Source organism: Oryzias latipes, chromosome 15, assembly GCF_002234675.1.
Source record: "Oryzias latipes chromosome 15, ASM223467v1".
Classification (NCBI taxonomy): Eukaryota; Metazoa; Chordata; class Actinopteri; order Beloniformes; family Adrianichthyidae; genus Oryzias; species Oryzias latipes.
The window spans coordinates 29,228,244-29,246,324 of record NC_019873.2 but is presented as its reverse complement, the minus strand read 5'-3'; the positions used below and the strand labels follow the sequence as shown (position 1 = coordinate 29,246,324).

The window sequence follows — 18,081 nt, the reverse complement described above, 5'->3', positions numbered from 1 at the left end:
ATTGGCACCTCCAACTTTATGATTCAGCCCACGTATAAAACACACCCAGAGCCGTAAAACACGGCGTGTCAGGCGAGGATGGCAAACACAGCAGCCCTTTACAGTCCTGCACTAATGCACCCTTTGACGTGCAAAACAGCACGACAAGACCCGAACCGCAGCAACGCTTCAGCAAACAACAGCAAGGAAGAACAGAAATCCATACATCCGTTTTTTCTTCTATCAGTCCATCATGGAGCTCAGAGCAAACTTCGCGAAAGGAGAGCAATGGAGTTTCTCGAAGACCAAACATGTTCTTCTTCCTGATGATGGAGGACTTTCGTAACCCTTGTGCTATCTTAGATGACCCCCCCCCCCTTCCATTGACGTGTTCTCCCTACCATGACAAAGGTGGATAAAGGTAGAAAGATTTCATGTAATCCATGGACACCAGTTCACAAATCACAAATCATTGAAGAAAAAAGGTTCAGAGCACTGTCTAGTGGGTCTAGATGACCCCACTCCCAACGTTAAAGTGCCTAGGATAGAACAAGGGATAAAGGAAATTAAGCTCAAAGCTCGATTTCTGAGTATTTCTTCATTAAAGTCCTTGTGAACCTGGATCCGATAAAAAACAGATTGAAAGACGATCGACTTTAAACGCTGCTTTTTTAACCTTTTGAGACCCTAGCTCTTCTTTAATTTGCCTTTTTTTCTTTGGCTCTCACAGGCTCCCAGGTAATCAGAGTTTACTACAGTGCTAATAAACCCACAATGTGATGTCCTCGAAAGAGGTTACAATGGTTCCCTGTTTCCCATTTTCATTGTCATGCTTACTGACATGTTGAAAGTGTTTCGAATCATCTATCTGTCCCATCCATTCATTGAGGGGGGGGGGGGGGGCACTGGGGTTAGTGAGGCAACACCCAGAACATCACCAGCACTTCCAGGGACACACACATGAAACACAAACCCTCAGACACACAATTCAGAGTCACTTGAAGAAACATGGTTTGACATGTTGTTGTCGTTTCTACATCATGTTTGTGTTTTCGTAAACATGGTTTTGTCTAAAATGTTTTGTCTGTAGCTTTTTGAGAGTCTGTGTTTGTGTTGGGAACTTCAGTTGTATTGTTTCTAGTTTTCCTATTTATGTATTACTATTACTAGATATTGTACATATTTATACTGTATATTCTGAATATTTTTTACAATCCATATGTTCTGCAAAGTATTTTCCAAAATTCTAAAGTTTTTTTTTAACATTTATTTAACTTTTTTAATTGAATTGACGTCTTTTTTTTATCTGAAACAAGCTCCTTTATAGACCTGATGTGATTTTTTTTTTTAAAATGTGTTTTTGTGTTTTTATCATGTTTTGTGATAAAAACATTGAAAAAACATTGCTGATAATGGATATATATATATATACACTCTATATATGCATATATATATATATATATATATATATATATATATATATATATATATATATATATATATATATATATGCAGAAAATTAAGCCCAAAATTGTTTTTCTTTGTTTGAATAGTTGTAAATCCGGAGCAGACGAAAAAACGTCATTTGAAAAAGATCAGAATTGAGGCTTTCTGTGAGCCACAAGCTCCCCGCTCCGCTTTAGCCTTCAACCAGGAAGGGGGCGGGGTTGTCTATGTCCCGCCCACAACTCACAGATGAATTTCGAATGAAGTCCTGCAGCTCTGCAGAAACTATGACCTAAAAAAACATTGCGCTTTTGCTTTTTTCGATTTTGGCTAAAAAACGGCATCATCACAATTAAAAGACCATCGGGAACACTTTGACAGTAGAACCAAAGATGATCGAAGCGAGACTTTCAAGAAAACCTCTTATTCTTCAACCAATAAATAATAATCTGCTGACATCTAGCAGATCTGCTCTCTTGCCTTCTCCTTAACAGTTTTTCCCTCTACACTCCAGGATTTGTCGCCTCAGATGTTCAGCGAAAGCAAAACCCCCACACCTAAACTCCTAAAACAGTTTTATATTTTTGTGCTTTCTGTGACACAATTAGTGAATGTTTAGAAGATCTGCTCACATCACCTCCACACTCACATGAACACAGACTTGCCTTGTTTATCCTTCCATGCAGAACAAGACACGGTTCCTGCAAGCCCTTAATCAAACAAAAGTAGACCCCGCCCATACGTGAGTACTGACCCAGCGATGAACCATTCATTATCTGCTGTGCAGAGCAAAGGCTGGGCTGAGCGGCAGAAGCTCAGGCAGCGTTGGTAAATCAGGAAATATCTGCTGTAGATGCACATTGTAAAATAATGACATGACAGAAAACATGCCACACTCAGAAATGTGAACTTTTGACCAAAAACTCTGGTGTCCTGCCCAGGTTTTCACCACGGATCTGCACGCCCCCTGATGCTGTCAGACCCCTTCTCTCCCTGGACTCATCTCCTGTGGATGTGGGCTCCTTTGGCTTTGCACAAAGCCTCATGTTGACATTCCAGAGGACCAAGCCTTGTGCAAACACACCAGATCCTACCAGATGGCTGGACAACAGAGCATGGGGCCACAAGGAAGATGAAGAGGAAGACTGCAGGCAGAAAAACATCAGTCTGAAGGTCAGGCGACAGAGTTCATCGGCCTTTTGCGCCTCTTCGTGCTCTCTTGAAAGTTTCTTAAACTCAAATCTTCTCGCTTACTAAATATTAAGATGAAAACTATATTTTCCATACAGATTGCAGCACATCTGAGACAAAAAGGAGCAGAGGAAGAGGAAGACAAACCTCTCCACAGTGTCTTCCAGATTCTTCTCTCTTAAGTCATTCAAAGCTAATATTTGAGGGTCAGCGGGTTAATCTTCAGGGAATTAGGCAACGAAAATCCCTCCAAAGGAAATACTCATTTAGAGCCCTGACTGTGTGCAGATTTCTGTGTTTATTAGTGGAGGACAGGAAAATGGCCCAGATCCACAACCAGGAGAGGTAAAGCGGGTTTAATATCACACATTTTGTGTGATATTTGTTTGAAATATTGATGGAATAAAGGAATCGTCAATGTATTATAGTGTGCTTAATTCTTCAAGATGGATGAACATTGTGAAGGCTGCCAAAGCAACTAATCCACACTGTCCCAGTGCAGGAATCTCCATGAAGGTTTCCCCTTCCTGTGTGTGTCATCAGTCTGCAGCACAATAGCCCTTCATTCTGATCAAATCCAGCCTGGATATCCGGCTCCTTTTCTCTTCACTCCATCCATTTATATTGCAGTGTATTGCTGTGGTTCATCCCTTTCTGCCTGTCCAATCCCCCGTGCCTTTTTTTTCTTTACCCTCATTCTATGGAAAAAGAGGAATGTGTCTGACTTTTGCCTCCAATTCTTTTCAGACTTGGAAGACAAGAGGGAACATGTCTGCTGGAGGAGGACTTGTGTGTTTATTCCAAACAAGTTGGAGCCTGGTAATAGATGGGTGTCCCGGTTCATGTTAGAGAACACCTTTGGTATCCCTTCTAAATAAGTCATTGTTGTAACTCCTAGTTGTTGGAGAACATGACCTGCTGTGGAGAAACGCCTCCTGGTCAACTGACTCTCTTGTAGGCAAGCATGAAAAGAAAAATGATGTAAACGTTTCTGTGGATGTCTGTACCAGTTTCAGAAGGGAAATTATGTTTTCTACTGAATTCTTTTGATGCTTGACACAATCAGGGTCGTCTGAACACACGTCACCCTGCCTAAAGAGGGTTGGAATCTTATTAACCCTTTCATCCTATGGGGTCAAGATGACCATTGACGTGTTCTCCCTACCATGACACAGGTGGATGAAGGTGGAAAGGATTTCATGTAACCAGTGAAGATCACAAAAAGAAAAAAGGTTCAGCGTTCTGTCTTGTGGGGTCAAGATGACCCAACTCCCAATGTTAATCCTTGTGCTATCTTAGGCATTTTAACATCGGGAGTTGGGTCATCTAGACCCACTAGACAGAGCTCTGAACCTTTTTTCTTCAATGATTTGTGATCTTCACTGGTGTCCATGGATTACATGAAATCTTTCCACCTTTATCCACCTTTGTCATGGTAGAGAGAACACGTCAATGTAAGGGGGGGTCATCTAAGATAGCACAAGGGTTAAAGTGCCTAGGATATTACTAGGGTTACGTAAATATGCAATAACCCACATTTAAATTGCTTAACCTGGGTACACCCTGGATAGGTTGTCAGTCTGCTGCAGTGCCAGAATCACATAGGGACATCTTAGAGTCAGCAATTTACTATCAAAGTCTGAATCATGTTGTTAGACTGTGAGAGGAAGCTGGAGTGGAAAAAAGCCATCACAAGGAGAACATGCAACCTCCACACAGAAGGGTCCCAGCTGGGAGGCAAGCATGCTAACCGCTGCACCACTATGCAGCCTAATAAGTTATGCCAAATTAATTAAATTAAAATTCAGAGCACTGTCTAGTGGGTCTAGATGACCCCACTCCCAATGGTAAAGTGCCTAAGATAGCACAAGGGTTAAATGGTATGTTGTGAATTTGCAACAGTGTGAAAGGATGTAACAGTTTCCCTGCACCTCATGTTACGACCACTGATTGTACAGCAGTCTGAGTGGCTCCTCCCCCCTGGCGTTTCCAACAGGAAGTACCTGCTGGCTCCAAGAAGCCAAAATCTCATAGACTTCTATATGAAAATAAACACATGATGATTTGTACGTCAGTTACGTAATATTAATGGGATATGTGTGCCGTATATGCGATATGATTCATGTGTGAAAAGTCCATTTGACACATGTGGACATATGTGGACGTATGGCGCTGGTGGTGTGCCACAAATATCTTTCTGGAAAAAAATCATGCTCCGTAACGTAAGAATTGCATATAAACTACGTAAAATACACATAAACTGCATAAATCTCAAATCGACCAAAACTTTCAAAAAGCTCAAAATTTCTTCACATAAAGACCCGTCGGCTGAAACCCGGACGGACATCTGTGCACATTGACAAATGACTAACGCAAGAAACACTTATGAATTCCATGAATCACGCATGTATAACACTTGTGCTATCTTAGATGACCCCCCGCCCCCTTCCATTGAGGTGTTCTCCCTACCATGATAAATGTGGAAAGCTTTCATGTAACCCATGGACACCAGTGAAGATCACAAATCATTGAAGAAAAAAGGTTCAGAGCACTGTCTAGTGGGTCTAGATGACCCAACTCCCAACGTTAAAGTGCCGATAGCACAAGGGATAATGAAAGACCCACATGTCGTGTGTGAGAAACTCGCGAATTGTATGAATCATCAGTGCGACACGGCCTTTACTGATGACGTCCGGCATGTTGCGGAACAATGGCGAATAAAACCAGAAGAAACCATTTTCTATGGATGACATCACACTCACACACTCCAGTTCTCGCATACAGTCAGTGGTTATGACCTTCTTCACACGTCTGCCATCAGTGAAATGTGAGGTTGGTAATTAACCCCCAATGCAAAGAGTGACCACATTCCCAGCCGTCACTCTTGCTAATATGTCTGCTACGATTCCTTACATTAAATCAGGTAAATCCGCTGCTCGCTCTGCAGAATTTAATCTGGTCTGATAAGCCTGACGGGGAAATCCATCAAGCAATGAAAGGACCGATTAGAGAGTCTCTCAAATGATCAAAGGCAGACAGATGGAGACACAGACATGCTATCATGATCAGTGTCTTTTGCATTAACCAGATTGCTTTGATTCTTCAAGTAAAGTCTTCATTTGATCAGATTTCATTTGTGATGTGTCCTGGACAGTTAAAGGTTAGTATTTTTTATAGCAGTGCACCATCACATGATCACTCCATCCTGCTGCTGATTTTTCCAGTTTGTCTGACCTAACTGCTCATTTGGTGGAAAAAAGGTCTCTCCTGTTTCCCAGAGGTGGAAACTGATCCACAAATCAAACAAGAATGTCTGGTTTGGGGAAAATGTTCACAATTCACACATTAAACCGTCCAAAAAGTCACAGCTAAACCACAAATACAAATTTCCATATTTATTTTGCAAATGTTGTAGGAACCCCTGCAAAACAACAACTGCATGTTGGTCCAGTAGAAAAAAAAACCTTTGACGCGTTCTTCTCCAGATTTTTATCCTTTCAGGTAAATTTGACAGTTTATCTAAGTACAGAGGCAGATTGGTAAACGTCTTATGTCTTTCAATTATACATAAATATCCAGAAAATGCAATTTCCTAAAGCGCAGCTACAAAAGACTGGATAGAGATGACACAAACATCTACACATGAAAGGGATTAAGTGGCTATAAAATGTACACTTTTTAAAATTTAACTTAATATTCACATTCATATATAAAACTCATAAAAACTTGAATTTCATTAAATGCTCTAAAAATACTTTTTTTTTTCCTGTTATTGTTGAAAGATCGCTTTTAAATTAGAATACATTTAAGTGATTATTTTTGTACTATCAGCATTATTAATGTCATCATTTCCATCATAATTTTTCAAAAATTTTGATTCCTCTCAAAGTACGTAAGTCAATAAATTAACACGCTACCTCGGTCCCTGAAGCCAACTTTGTTAAAAAAAAAAAGCGCAGGAAGGTTTTCTGTGTGCGTCCACGTCTCCATGAAGCAAAACCAAAGGACACATCATTTTAAAATTCAAAACATGGGAGAGGGCTTACTTCCAAGTTCATACAAAAAATAATTCATAGTAAATATATATTTTATACATATTTGAATATATTTACAAATATACCCAGCACTATACATTATACTGTGTATTCTTTCTCCAAAAGAATTGGGGAGGTTTATCAAGAAACATAAAAAGAAATGTACCAATATTACAAAATAAACAGGAGGGAAGATTTGATACTTGTTCTCCTCCTGTTCCTGTTTTGTTAGTTAAATCTGTCTATCAGTCCGTTTCCTATTCGTCTTCTTTTTCGAGTCACCTAAAGGTCACACCAGTCCATACATTCCTCCAGCAGCAAACCTTGGAATCCCAGTTCTCCAACTGGATCACCAAACGTCTTTGAAGCTCTGGGTGCAAAGATAAGAACCAACAGGAAAAGTTTATTCTGTGAGAAGAGGAGGAGGATGAAGGAGAAGCATCCCTGGGGAATGAAGTTCCTTCAGTCAGTCTATAGTAGCTTCTGTAGAGTCCTCCTCTTTAAGGCTTCACATCAGCATGTTTTGTGTGTTGTGTGAGTGCATGGCAGTGTTAGTGTGACAGCAGCGCTGACACCAGCATCGTCCCATCCTGGCCCAGGAGATGGGCCGGATGATTCCAGAGAAGGTGTCCGAGTGAAGTTGAGGTTGGAGCCCTGTGGGGAAAGGCTCATCTTTTGACGTTCCCGTTAATGTGCTGGTACTTGGGGAGGCAGGGCTCGTCCGGTAAAGGGTCGTGGGAAAATACGGAGTCGTCACCGGAGGAACAGGAGCTCCTGGTGTCGGGGAAGCTGGGGGAATACTGCTCTGTCGGGGCACACAGATCGAGATACTCCTGCAGGAACAAAAAAAAAAAAGAAAAGCAAAATATGAAACAGGATTATTTCAGAAGGGAGGCGTTAAACCTTAAAGGATTTGGAAGCTGAAGCCCAGTCAAGAAGAACTGGGACTTTCCAGAAAAGGGTGTGAAAAGACAGAGAAGACTTTCACCTTGATAGAGATTCTCATCTAAAACCGACCAAATCATCCAGAGAAGTTTCTGAAATGGAACCGAAGAAATATGCATGGAAATAAAAGAAGGAGGTCATTAACTGTTGGACTTTAGAGGAGCTGGTTTGGTTTTGAAGGACAAACACATTTAGGGAAATGGCAAAAGATGATGTTCAGCTTAAACGGATGTGATATATGAGACTGAGCGCCTGACATAACAACACTGGAAGATGGTTCGGAAAAAAACTCTCGCAGGAGCAAAAACAAACCTCCATGAAGAAGGAAGAAGAAGAAAACTTTAAAAAATCCCGTTATTAACTTCTCACTTGCTGCAGTGTTTTGTGAAGTTGTTTCTGCCACCCCCCCTCCTCACAAGCACACCCCTTATTTTCACGGTTTTGACTGGGACTGGCGGTGTTGGAGGAGGAGTTTGCAAAAAAAAAATCAGCACTGGCTTCCATTTTCCCAGCTCAACACAAAAAGGCTCGCATTACTAAAGTTCTCCACATCTGCCAGCGGTTTGGGGTACAGGAAAAGGAGGGGGGAGAAAAAAAAGCAAGAAAAGGGCACTTTATTACATTTTTTAAAGTTCTGACTCTAATTCCAGTTGCTGTTTTTTTGGCATAAATCTCTTTGGATCCAGCTCCAGAACTTAGGAGTTTTGACAGATTTCCATCCACAGCCTCTTTTCAGGTCGACACATGGATATTGCAAAAGACAAGAGGAAAAAACATGCAGGCCATTCCTTCTGATATTCCTTAGCTGTTTTCAGAAATCATACCAACATGATCCACGAACTTCACGCAGAAGTAGATGTTACAGGATGACCTTCTCTGCCCTATCTTACTCCTTCACGCCGACCAAAGGAGGGTCTGAAAAAGGTAAAGATGTGAAGGTCAGAGCCACACTCACCTCGTTGGTGCTGAGGCTGAGGATCCGATCCAGATCCTCCACAAGCTGCTTGAAAGTGGGTCTTTGAGATGAGATGGCGTGCCAACAGTCTTTCATCATCATGTACCTGAGGGGGAACAGAACCACAAAAACATCAACAACAAAAAAAGCATCTCCTGATTTCTTGAGGGTGTCTCTAAAAATGACTTATCAGTTTTCTCAGAAACTCTGAATTTGTGGATTTTTGGGGGGTGGAGTAAAGTGATTGGCCCCACCCCATATTTTTGTTGGGTGTGGCTTTTTAAAAGCCTGTGTTGCACCAATGGAGAAGCTGCCATGTATTCCATCCTCTAAACACTTAAACCGCTGATCAAGCTGAATGTTTTTTCCGGTAAAATGTATGCGTTTGTGTTTGCGGAACGGCTAAACTTACAGCTCGTTGGTGCAGTTTCCAGGCTTGTCCATGCGATGGCCCTCTTTGAGCAACTTAAAAAGCTCTTCCACAGGAATGCCAGGGTAGGGCGAACCCCCTAGGGTGAAGATCTCCCACATCAGCACCCCAAACGACCAGCTGTTGTGGAGACAACAGACATCTGTATTGGTAACACACTAACAAACACCTATAGGTTCAATCGATGTTCCCCCACTGCCACTACAAAGGGTTGGTCAAATGAAAGCATTGTATGAAGAGGCTTCAATCCCAACTCTTTGCCATGCAGTGACTTGTGGTGCTGAGCTAAAGCAAGAGCTACTCTGGCCATGGTCACAATGATGGTCTTTGTGAGCGGCCTGCTGGTCCCACAAACTGGTATTGTTCCATCACACCCCACCAAAGCAAACACTGACCCACTCATGATGGAAAAAAGAGGGCATGTGTTGAGATGGACATAGAGACTGATAGTTATTAACTGCTTCCTGGTTCTGGTGTCCAGTTGTTAAATATCAGTGAATCCAAGCTGTGTTTTTGTCTGCAACAAAGGCATCGCAAATGATAAATCTGGCAGTGACAGCATGCCTGGTTTGTGCCAGCAAAAGAAGCCTGCTTTATGATAACAATCAACACATACACACACACACACACACACACACATTAGAGGTCCAACTAGTTTGCAGGACGTGAAAAGTGAGTGTTATCCGCTCTTCCATCTGTTTACACAGCCAGTCGACCGACCAGGTTTGTTCTGTCCTTTATCAGCTCTTTGTATCTGTCCTTGTTGACACACACGTCTCTCCTTTCTGTGTCACTTTGTAACCATCTCTCAGCTCTTGTCAATCTGCCGCCGGTGCGAGTCCCTGTCCACTAGCAACAAAATGAACAGAAAACCAGAACGCTGCATGTCGAAACAGCAGAGGCCGGGTCTCATTGGAATTCATTTAGTCTGATGTCATGTATAGATCCAGCGCTCTCTGAGCGCCAGACCCCGCCCCCTCCGCATGCTACAGAAAAAAGCCAATTACAATAAGTGAGTGATGAATTGTAATTAGCAGTGTGGTGATGTACGGAGGACTAAGAGCGCCGCTTCATACCCACAACCCTCTTGTGCTGCCCCCCCCTCCCCGTATTGATTGGTTCTGTGGAGCTTAAAAGGCACGACGTCTGTGCGAAGCCAAACAAGCCCGACCGCGACACAAACCGTATTCTGCATTAAAGGACGGGATGACTTAAACACAAACATGTTTGCGGTTACATTTCTTTTCATCGTCAACAACCCAACAATAACTAGAACAGACTATTGTTTTATGCGTTTTCATTAATTCCCAGTGAATTTAACTGCAGTCTACTCAAAAATATAGAAGTGTTTTAAGTGTGGTTTTAGGTGTGGTGTGGTACCACATGAGTCCCCATAAGAGCAAACACACACACCCTCCTGTCCTGAAGGTCAGCGTGGAAGCCAGTTATCTAATTGCAACACACTTTTGCCGCCATTGTCTGCGGCAGAAACTTCAAACAAAGCTGTCAGTCTGCATAAGACTCAAAGACAGAAAAAAGGGAGACGTTCCCCTTTGTTCCGTTTTTAGAACCAGAACTCTTGATCTTAAAAAGGAAAGGGGGGGTTGACAGAGATGGGTCAACAATTCACATACCAGATGAAGAAAAAAAATCAGAATGCAGAGATGAAGAGGGGCTATTTTCTGATCATGGAGCTGCTCCAGAACGATGCTGCTGAATGAGCAGGGGGGGTGGATGAAACCCAGCCCCGCAGAGTTCCGGCATGGTTACGTTCAAACATGAGCGAAGGCCCAAAAAGGTGCGGAGACTTCCAAGCTGGGCCGGAGGAGGGAGGAGGCGCTGGTGGGCTTCCAGCTCCTTCCAGGCCCTTTGAAGCCGCTCAGATTAGTAACACGGCATTGGCTCCAAGTCTAGCGTGAAATCCTCACTTTTGCCACAGACTGGCCAGTACTGCCCCCCTAAAGACAGCCCCTCCCCCCCCCCGCACCACCTTTGTCCACTGCAGCACCACGGAAACCTTCACCTTCCAGAAAAACAACCCGTTTAATCTAAAAGTACAAACTGAGTCCAGCTTTTCCACTGGAGTTTCTATTGATTTTAAAGAGTGTAACAGCGACACACTCTTGTGTACTTACACATCACTCTGGTGTGTGTAGACCCGGTCAAAGAGAGCCTCTGGAGCCATCCATTTCACCGGGAGTCGACCCTGAGGACACACACAAAGGAGGACACTGGGGTTAACTCCACTCATTACCTGAGGACTTTATTTCTGTTGTCCTCAACATGTTTAGAATGAGTCGCTGCAGCCAAAGCTCACACAGGAGCCCCCAGATGCGTCGCAAGATGAGCAGATGTCTGAGCGAAAGACTTTCCTGGGCAGCATTTACTCTGTTAGAGCAACACCACTGATAAACAGGCCCAGGCAGAGGGGAGAGTTTATCTCCGCACGCCATGAAGACTGATTGGGAATCTAAGCGAGGTTGACAAAGTTGATAAATGTGAAGCCCAAAGGCTGGACTTATCTCATGACACTGAGCTGTTGAACAAGGAAAGCTACACAAATGTTCAAATACAGTGATCCTCTCGTTTATCGCAGGAGTAGCATTCTAAAAATAACTCGCATTAGGTGAAACTCATAAAGTAATCATCTAAATGTTTTAAAACAATTAACATAAAAGCTCAAAATTGCACTTCTGGGTATTTCTTTATACAAATTGTTGTGAACCAGGAACATTTTCATATTTGTAACGTAGAAAATACGCTGGATTGGGCCACTAGCTCCCTGCTCCCCTTAAACAGAGAGCTCTCAGCAATGGGGAGGGGAAAGGGGGGGGGTGGGGTTGCTTCATGCAAACAGAATCGCCCACAATCCAAATGAATTCCTGCCGCACTGCAGAAATTATGTGCTAGAAAACGACCCAGGTTTTTGATCATCGGAATTAAAAGGCCACTGGGAACGCTTTGAAAACAGATCAGAGGATAATCAGAGTGGGTCTTTAGGGCACTGAAACTCCTCACTACACGCTTTCTACACTTTTCTCAGACAGACATGAACATTTTCACACTTTTTTCTCTTGCTTAAAGTCTCAAAGTTCAAACCTTCGTAGAAAAATAAGTGCAGGGTTCAAGAATGAAAACAAAGATCTGATTGCAATTCAAGATAACAGCGAATCTGGCAAACTGAACGCACTTGGTACAGGAGACACGGCACGGAGGAGATTGATTGACAATGGTCTACAGCCAATCAGAACGCAGAAAACAATGCACTTTTTTTTTTAAAAAGCATGCATAATTGCACACAAAAAATCTGCAAAATAGAGAGACCACAAAATTAACCCTTGTGCTATCTTAGGCACTTTAACATTGGGGGTTGGGTCATCTAGACCCACTAGACAGTGCGCTAAACCTTTTTTCTTCAATTATTTCTGATCTTCACTGGTGTCCATGGATTACATGAAATCTTCTTCACCTTTGTGTGGATCTGTGTCTTTAATTTAGAGTGATCCCCAAACTAGCAGCCATCACTATCGCATTTGTCGCCCCGTCATCATGGCTGCTCTCAGCATGATGGGCAATCGTGTATTAAATGAGGATATGAAGCTAGTCCTTCTCCATGGTGGGAAAGAAGGAACCCACCGGGACACTATGGAGATGTCAATTATGTTTAGGCCGCTCCCTCCCCCTTCTTTGTGTCCCCCTTTGAGCTAATTGTATAAGTGTCGATGAAACCAAAAGAACAAGAGACAGAGGGGGTAAACAAGACACAGCCTTCAGAGGAACTGCATTCACAGCCTGCCTGGGAACCCTCTGTTTCTGCCAAGACACCAGTAGAGGAAAAGAATGAAAGAGGAAAGATGAGGGAAGGGAGGGAACGCAGAAGAGGAGATGGACCGCTGTCGCCCAGACGCCTGCTTCAAGCCCCACTTCCCTAGGACATATGTGTCCATCAAGAAACATGTTGAGGACTCACATTTGTGGTCTTTTTATAGTAGTCGATGTTGTGGACGTCCCTGGCCAGCCCAAAATCAGCAATCTTCATGACGTTGCTCTCCGTAACCAGGACGTTCCTGGCTGCCAGGTCTCTGTGTATACACTGGGATGGAGAGAATAGCAAACAGAGAAAAAGACGAGGTCAAGGAGAGAAAGACGTAAAGGGAGCTGATACACAAGAAACATTTATTGACCAAAAGTACACATGGTCCGGAAAGGTGTTCGGCCCATAATCCTGCCACATTAACTATTCCCCCAGCACGCCTGGGTTACGGTGGCTTCTTCATGTACTCAGTTGCATCTATAGCTGCAGGTCCGTCCATCAGCACAGGAGCATCAACGTAAAAGCAGCTCTGCATTGGTGTGCGTGTGAAACTCCGTGCTTTGTCACATTCCAACAGTGAGAGGAAGCGTGAGGCGGCATTAGGCCAACATGGCTGGAGCCCATTGTGAAAACTTCACGACTCTTCTGCACAGAGAGGCTTTTGTCATGAAACGGGAGACAATGCAGGATTGGGCAGGGGGTCTGAGTGGTTTTTAGAAAAAACAATGTTCCCACAGTGACGTAAACCGTCCCTGAACAAAATGGCCAGTCCCCCCAAACACTGGCACAAAGGATTGTCTGAACATGCGATCCAACCTTTTTATGTTAGCGAGCGTTTTCTTCTCACCTTCTTTGATGCTAGGTACTCCATGCCTCGTGCCACCTGATAAGTGCAGGACACCAGATCCTTAAAGGTCAGTTGTTCGTCTGAGACACGAGCAATGTCATAGGAGTACTCCATGCCGGGTGGCCGTCGGGCTCTGAGGTATTCCCTCAGGTTGCCTTTGGAGGCATATTCTACTATCACATAGAGAGGACCTGTACATGTGACAAGACTCTGGTTAGCTTTTGAACTTAGTTGTTATTAGTATTTTTCAACTGAAAGTGACACATTTTTGCTGCAATGTTTCTGCTGAGAAGCAAACATCCTACTTTTCTTAGTAACGGCATTGTTCAGTTGCAGAAAGAGATACGGTTTGTCCCATTTTTAAGAAACGTCTGAGAACTGAGCAGCATCCACACACGACTGTCACATCCATGCAGCTCACGCACGCTACACTGAAACTGCAGACGTTTCAAGAATTCTTACATCCATTATAAATGTATGGGATTTATTTTTCAACATATCTGAGTAGTTAGGACAAAAATATTATTTCAAATTCCAAATAATTTGACATAAAAAAGCAGTCTCTGAAACTCACCGTCTTGTGTGCAAGCACCCAAAAGGTTGATGATGTTCTTGTGTTTGCCCATCATCTTCATCATTTCCATTTCTGACACGAGGTCAGACAGGTCTTTTTCAGTGGCATCGTCTAACAAAAGAGGAGGTTTCAATAGGTTTTGTCTACAAAGTTAGAAAAGAAACTTGACAACTGCTCTTCTCTTATTAGCAGTCCAGTTAGACAACAGTGCATTTTGTTTGGGAATCTGAATTAGACGCACTGACACACAAATCAAGCTGAAGTTACAACAGTTGCAGAGGCTTTTCAATTGTGAGGAGAAAGGAAGAGGAATTTTTAAAAAGTGTTGGCTTTGTTACCTTTGGCAAAGCTTTGTTTTAGCCAGTAAAAGTATGGTAATGTATCACCACACTGGAGTCAATTTCTAGACACATCACTGTTCTCAAGAAGGGTCAATCTGTGGGTCGACTGCGGCTCAAACTGTGTAGCTCAGCGCTCCTCCCTCTGCTTTCATTAATCACAGCAGCAATGCTTGCGTGACTTGCTTCTTTGTCTGGGTGCTGACTGAGATTTAGCCAGCTGCTGCTCTGGGGTCAGGTATGTGTCCACTCCTAACCCTCACCTACCCAACCCTCCTACCTCAAGCCGTCACTCAGCAACCGCCAATAAGGAATAATAATGACAGCCCCAGGCTCCACCTTGCACCTTTGCTGAACCCTTATTGCTGCATAAATCAGTCTCAGTATGCCCTAAACCTTACCAGACAAGACACAATAAAGCAGTGTCCGTCTTATCCCACCGCTCAGAATATAATCACAAGTCAGACGTAAGACAACACAGCCTTACTGTGGTTGTGCAACAAGAGGAGACCCACTTACCTTTCAGCATCTTGACTGCGACAGTAGCAGCCTCCTTGGGTTTGTCCTTGTCGATGCCAAGGGCTTCTGCCATTACAACTTGGCCGAAGCAGCCCTCACCCAGAGGTTTGCCCAGGGTCAACCTACAACCACCAGACAAGGACAGAAGACAGGGAGCTGATTAGTTGCTGAAACACAGGCTGAAACACACCCAACCCATCTGTGGAAATAAACAGGTTAGATAAAGAGGAAGAGTAAATGAAACCAGGCACCAGGCCAAATTCCTAACCTTAGCCTATCTTTTTTCTTACTACGTCACTCTTGCTGGATTTCAGACCGATTGCATCTGTGTGAGTGCTTTATTGGCTTTGGGACGGCAGCCTGTGCCAGAGTAGTAGGTAAGAAGGCAGACACGGCAACGATAATCACTTGATAAAGCCTGAGAGAGCCGGTGCTTTCTAAACTGTTTACCCTGTCCTGGCATGTTCTAGTATACACTCTTTACAAGTCATTACGCAGGGCTTAGCTTAGCCCTGACACATTAGCCTGTGACAGATGGAATTCTGCCTTTGTTTGGAGTTAAAGGTGGGTCTAAATGCAATTCCGATTGGAAATTTAGAATCAAAACTAATTGCTGGTAATGCAACAAAACCAGCGTTAAATGCATTTCAACCTGTGTTCTTTCACAGTTAATCCAATGACCTGGAGCGCCCATCTGACCCTGACCAAGTGGTGGACCTTGGAGTTTCTCATTTGATTGACATGTTGCTCCCACCCCAAAGGCCCAGTGTTCTGCTGTGTAAACACTGCGCAAAGCAAAGCCACGGGCCTGAGGCCGGCGCCCTGCCGTAGTAACACAATCCCCTATCTGTCCACACACACACACGCCTCACTCAATGGCAACTATTCTGCTCATCCAGCCACACATAATCTATGTTATTTTTCCTCCAACCGCAACCAATAGCATTCCTTAATGTAGTGCAACCCCAATATAATCCCTCAGGCGCTGGGATGACAGGTGGGTAATAAAGACCCAAACAGTGAGGCGCAGAGATTTATTCCATCTGGACAAAGCATCCTTTTTGGTCAGATCATCAATTAAAAAACTAGAATGCTATTTGTCATGCATGCACAGAATGTAGCATGACATCAGATTGATGGTAAAACTTAATATCCAAGATGGTTTCTACAGCCTTTTTTTAACTAAATACAGAGCTTCACATTTGCAGTCTGGGATTTCCCCTTTTCTTTCAAAGTTTGAGGCCACAGTTGGGTATTAAACCCTTCTAACCTTTGTTATCCAGTTAAATCCACCCTAAAGCTTGTCACTAGCTGCCATAACTGTGACTAAGCGAAACCTCATCTGTGTTAACTCGTCTGATATGAGACAGCCCAAACACTCCCAGCCCAAACATGCAGATGAAAGCTGTGAATGTTAACCGCTAATTAACAGGGCTTTAGGTCTCCTCCAGCAGCAGCATGTGGCGGGGCCGCGGCTGAGTGAGAGTGTGAAGAGTGGCGGTTGAAATGATGAGGCGGGGAGCCTGGCCGCCATGTGCAGGTCGTTTCACTGCAGCAGATGAGTCAGGAGTCTTCCTCTCAGCTGCTACTACAGTACTGTTGTCCTCCAGTTAGTGACTTCAGGCTGCAGAATGATCCCACACAAACACTCACCAATACGTCTATTAGCAGTTTGCTTAACGTTCAAATGACAACAAAAGTCTATGTTGGGAAATAAAAGGTTCTACTAAGGCCTCAGTCACATTCGCATGTATGGGGGGGGGTTGACCCGTATGGGTTCCTTGGATTTAGCGCTGCTGGGGTCCGTGGAGGGTCATAGAGAGGAGGGGCTGCATCTTAAAGGGAGCATTAAAACGACACGCCTGCATTTCCCCTACGTCACCCGTGTGCGTTGTATGTGTGTGTTCTCCACGCCCGCAGCACGCCCGTATCAAGACGTGCATGAACCTTTTCTCTCTGCGGGTTCACTGAGCGGTCCACGACCTATGTGGGTCACCCGTGTGCCCCGTCCAGGTTTGACCCTTTTTTTTTTACCCGCAGACGACCCGTATCCACCTTTATGGACAGGTGTGACTACGGCTTTAGGAAGAGTCAGAAAAGAACAGAGTTAGCAGAAAATTGCAGCCCTCACCTGTCTCGGGAAAACTCCCATCGCGGATCCTCTGGAAGGTCATATTCCGGGATGGGCAGATCGTGGGCAGAACTTCGCCGGGTCGTGATCCGAACCAGGGGAGTGTTTGAGTTCATGGAAGAGCTTGAATCCGATGACACCTAAAGGAAAAATGCAATTGGCTGGTCACAACTGTCAACGTTCAAAGATCAGATAGAGCTCAGAGGCATCGCTAGAGGAGTTTGGGATTAGAAATAAAGATTTCCACGTTAATCTGAACAGAATAATTTTCATGCTTGTGGATAAAGAAGAGGGTCTCTTATTTGGGAAAAAAAAATTAACATTAGTGGTTTCCTTTCTCCAGTCTGACCTTACCTTAACACAGGAATCTGTAGTTTCAGGGCATTTGACTTCTCGTGGGGGGAAAAATTTGTCAACATGAACCAGACATGATTTCTGGATTAACATGTAATTAACATAAAGTGGAGTAATCTACATTCAGTGGAACAGCAGGTCACATAATCAAAAATCCTTTTGAATCCAAAATCCATAGTACTTTGTGGATTTAAATGAATGTTTTTTTTAACTATGTGAAGTTTTTCAGGTGGTGTTATTCTATTTTTACTTTTAATATTTGTTTAATATTTTTTATTGAAGACTATGAAAAAGATTAAAAGTATTTACACAGTAAATTAGTATTTCTTCTACACCCAAATCTTTGCAGAGTCTTCAGACATGAAGGACAATAAAGGAAGGGGTGCCGGAGACAGTTTTCATGTCCCAAAAACTTTATGAAAGTCAAGAAAACAAAGAATAGTTCAATTCGGTAGCATGATGTGGTTTAAAATGATGCTTACTTGTACCAAGTCCTCTGTATTTTTTATATTACCATATTTTTA

General features: G+C 43.4%; 1 protein-coding gene across 5 annotated transcripts in view; it reads right to left on the bottom strand.

The window, feature by feature from the left end:
* Positions 1-5,996: 5,996 nt before the first annotated feature.
* Positions 5,997-18,081, bottom strand: part of fgfr2 (fibroblast growth factor receptor 2) — a 34,848-nt gene continuing 22,763 nt past the window's right edge. For all 5 annotated transcript variants that reach the window (XM_011484753.3, XM_011484751.3, XM_004077496.4 and 2 more), the window contains 9 exons: positions 17,204-17,343; positions 15,073-15,194; positions 14,216-14,326; positions 13,642-13,832; positions 12,951-13,073; positions 11,116-11,186; positions 8,963-9,100; positions 8,551-8,656; positions 5,997-7,483 (listed from right to left, as the gene is read on the bottom strand). In XM_011484753.3, coding sequence (XP_011483055.1) covers positions 7,319-7,483; positions 8,551-8,656; positions 8,963-9,100; positions 11,116-11,186; positions 12,951-13,073; positions 13,642-13,832; positions 14,216-14,326; positions 15,073-15,194; positions 17,204-17,343 — 1,167 coding nt within the window. In that variant the 3' untranslated portion in view covers positions 5,997-7,318. The remainder of the gene's footprint in view (positions 7,484-8,550; positions 8,657-8,962; positions 9,101-11,115; positions 11,187-12,950; positions 13,074-13,641; positions 13,833-14,215; positions 14,327-15,072; positions 15,195-17,203; positions 17,344-18,081) is intronic.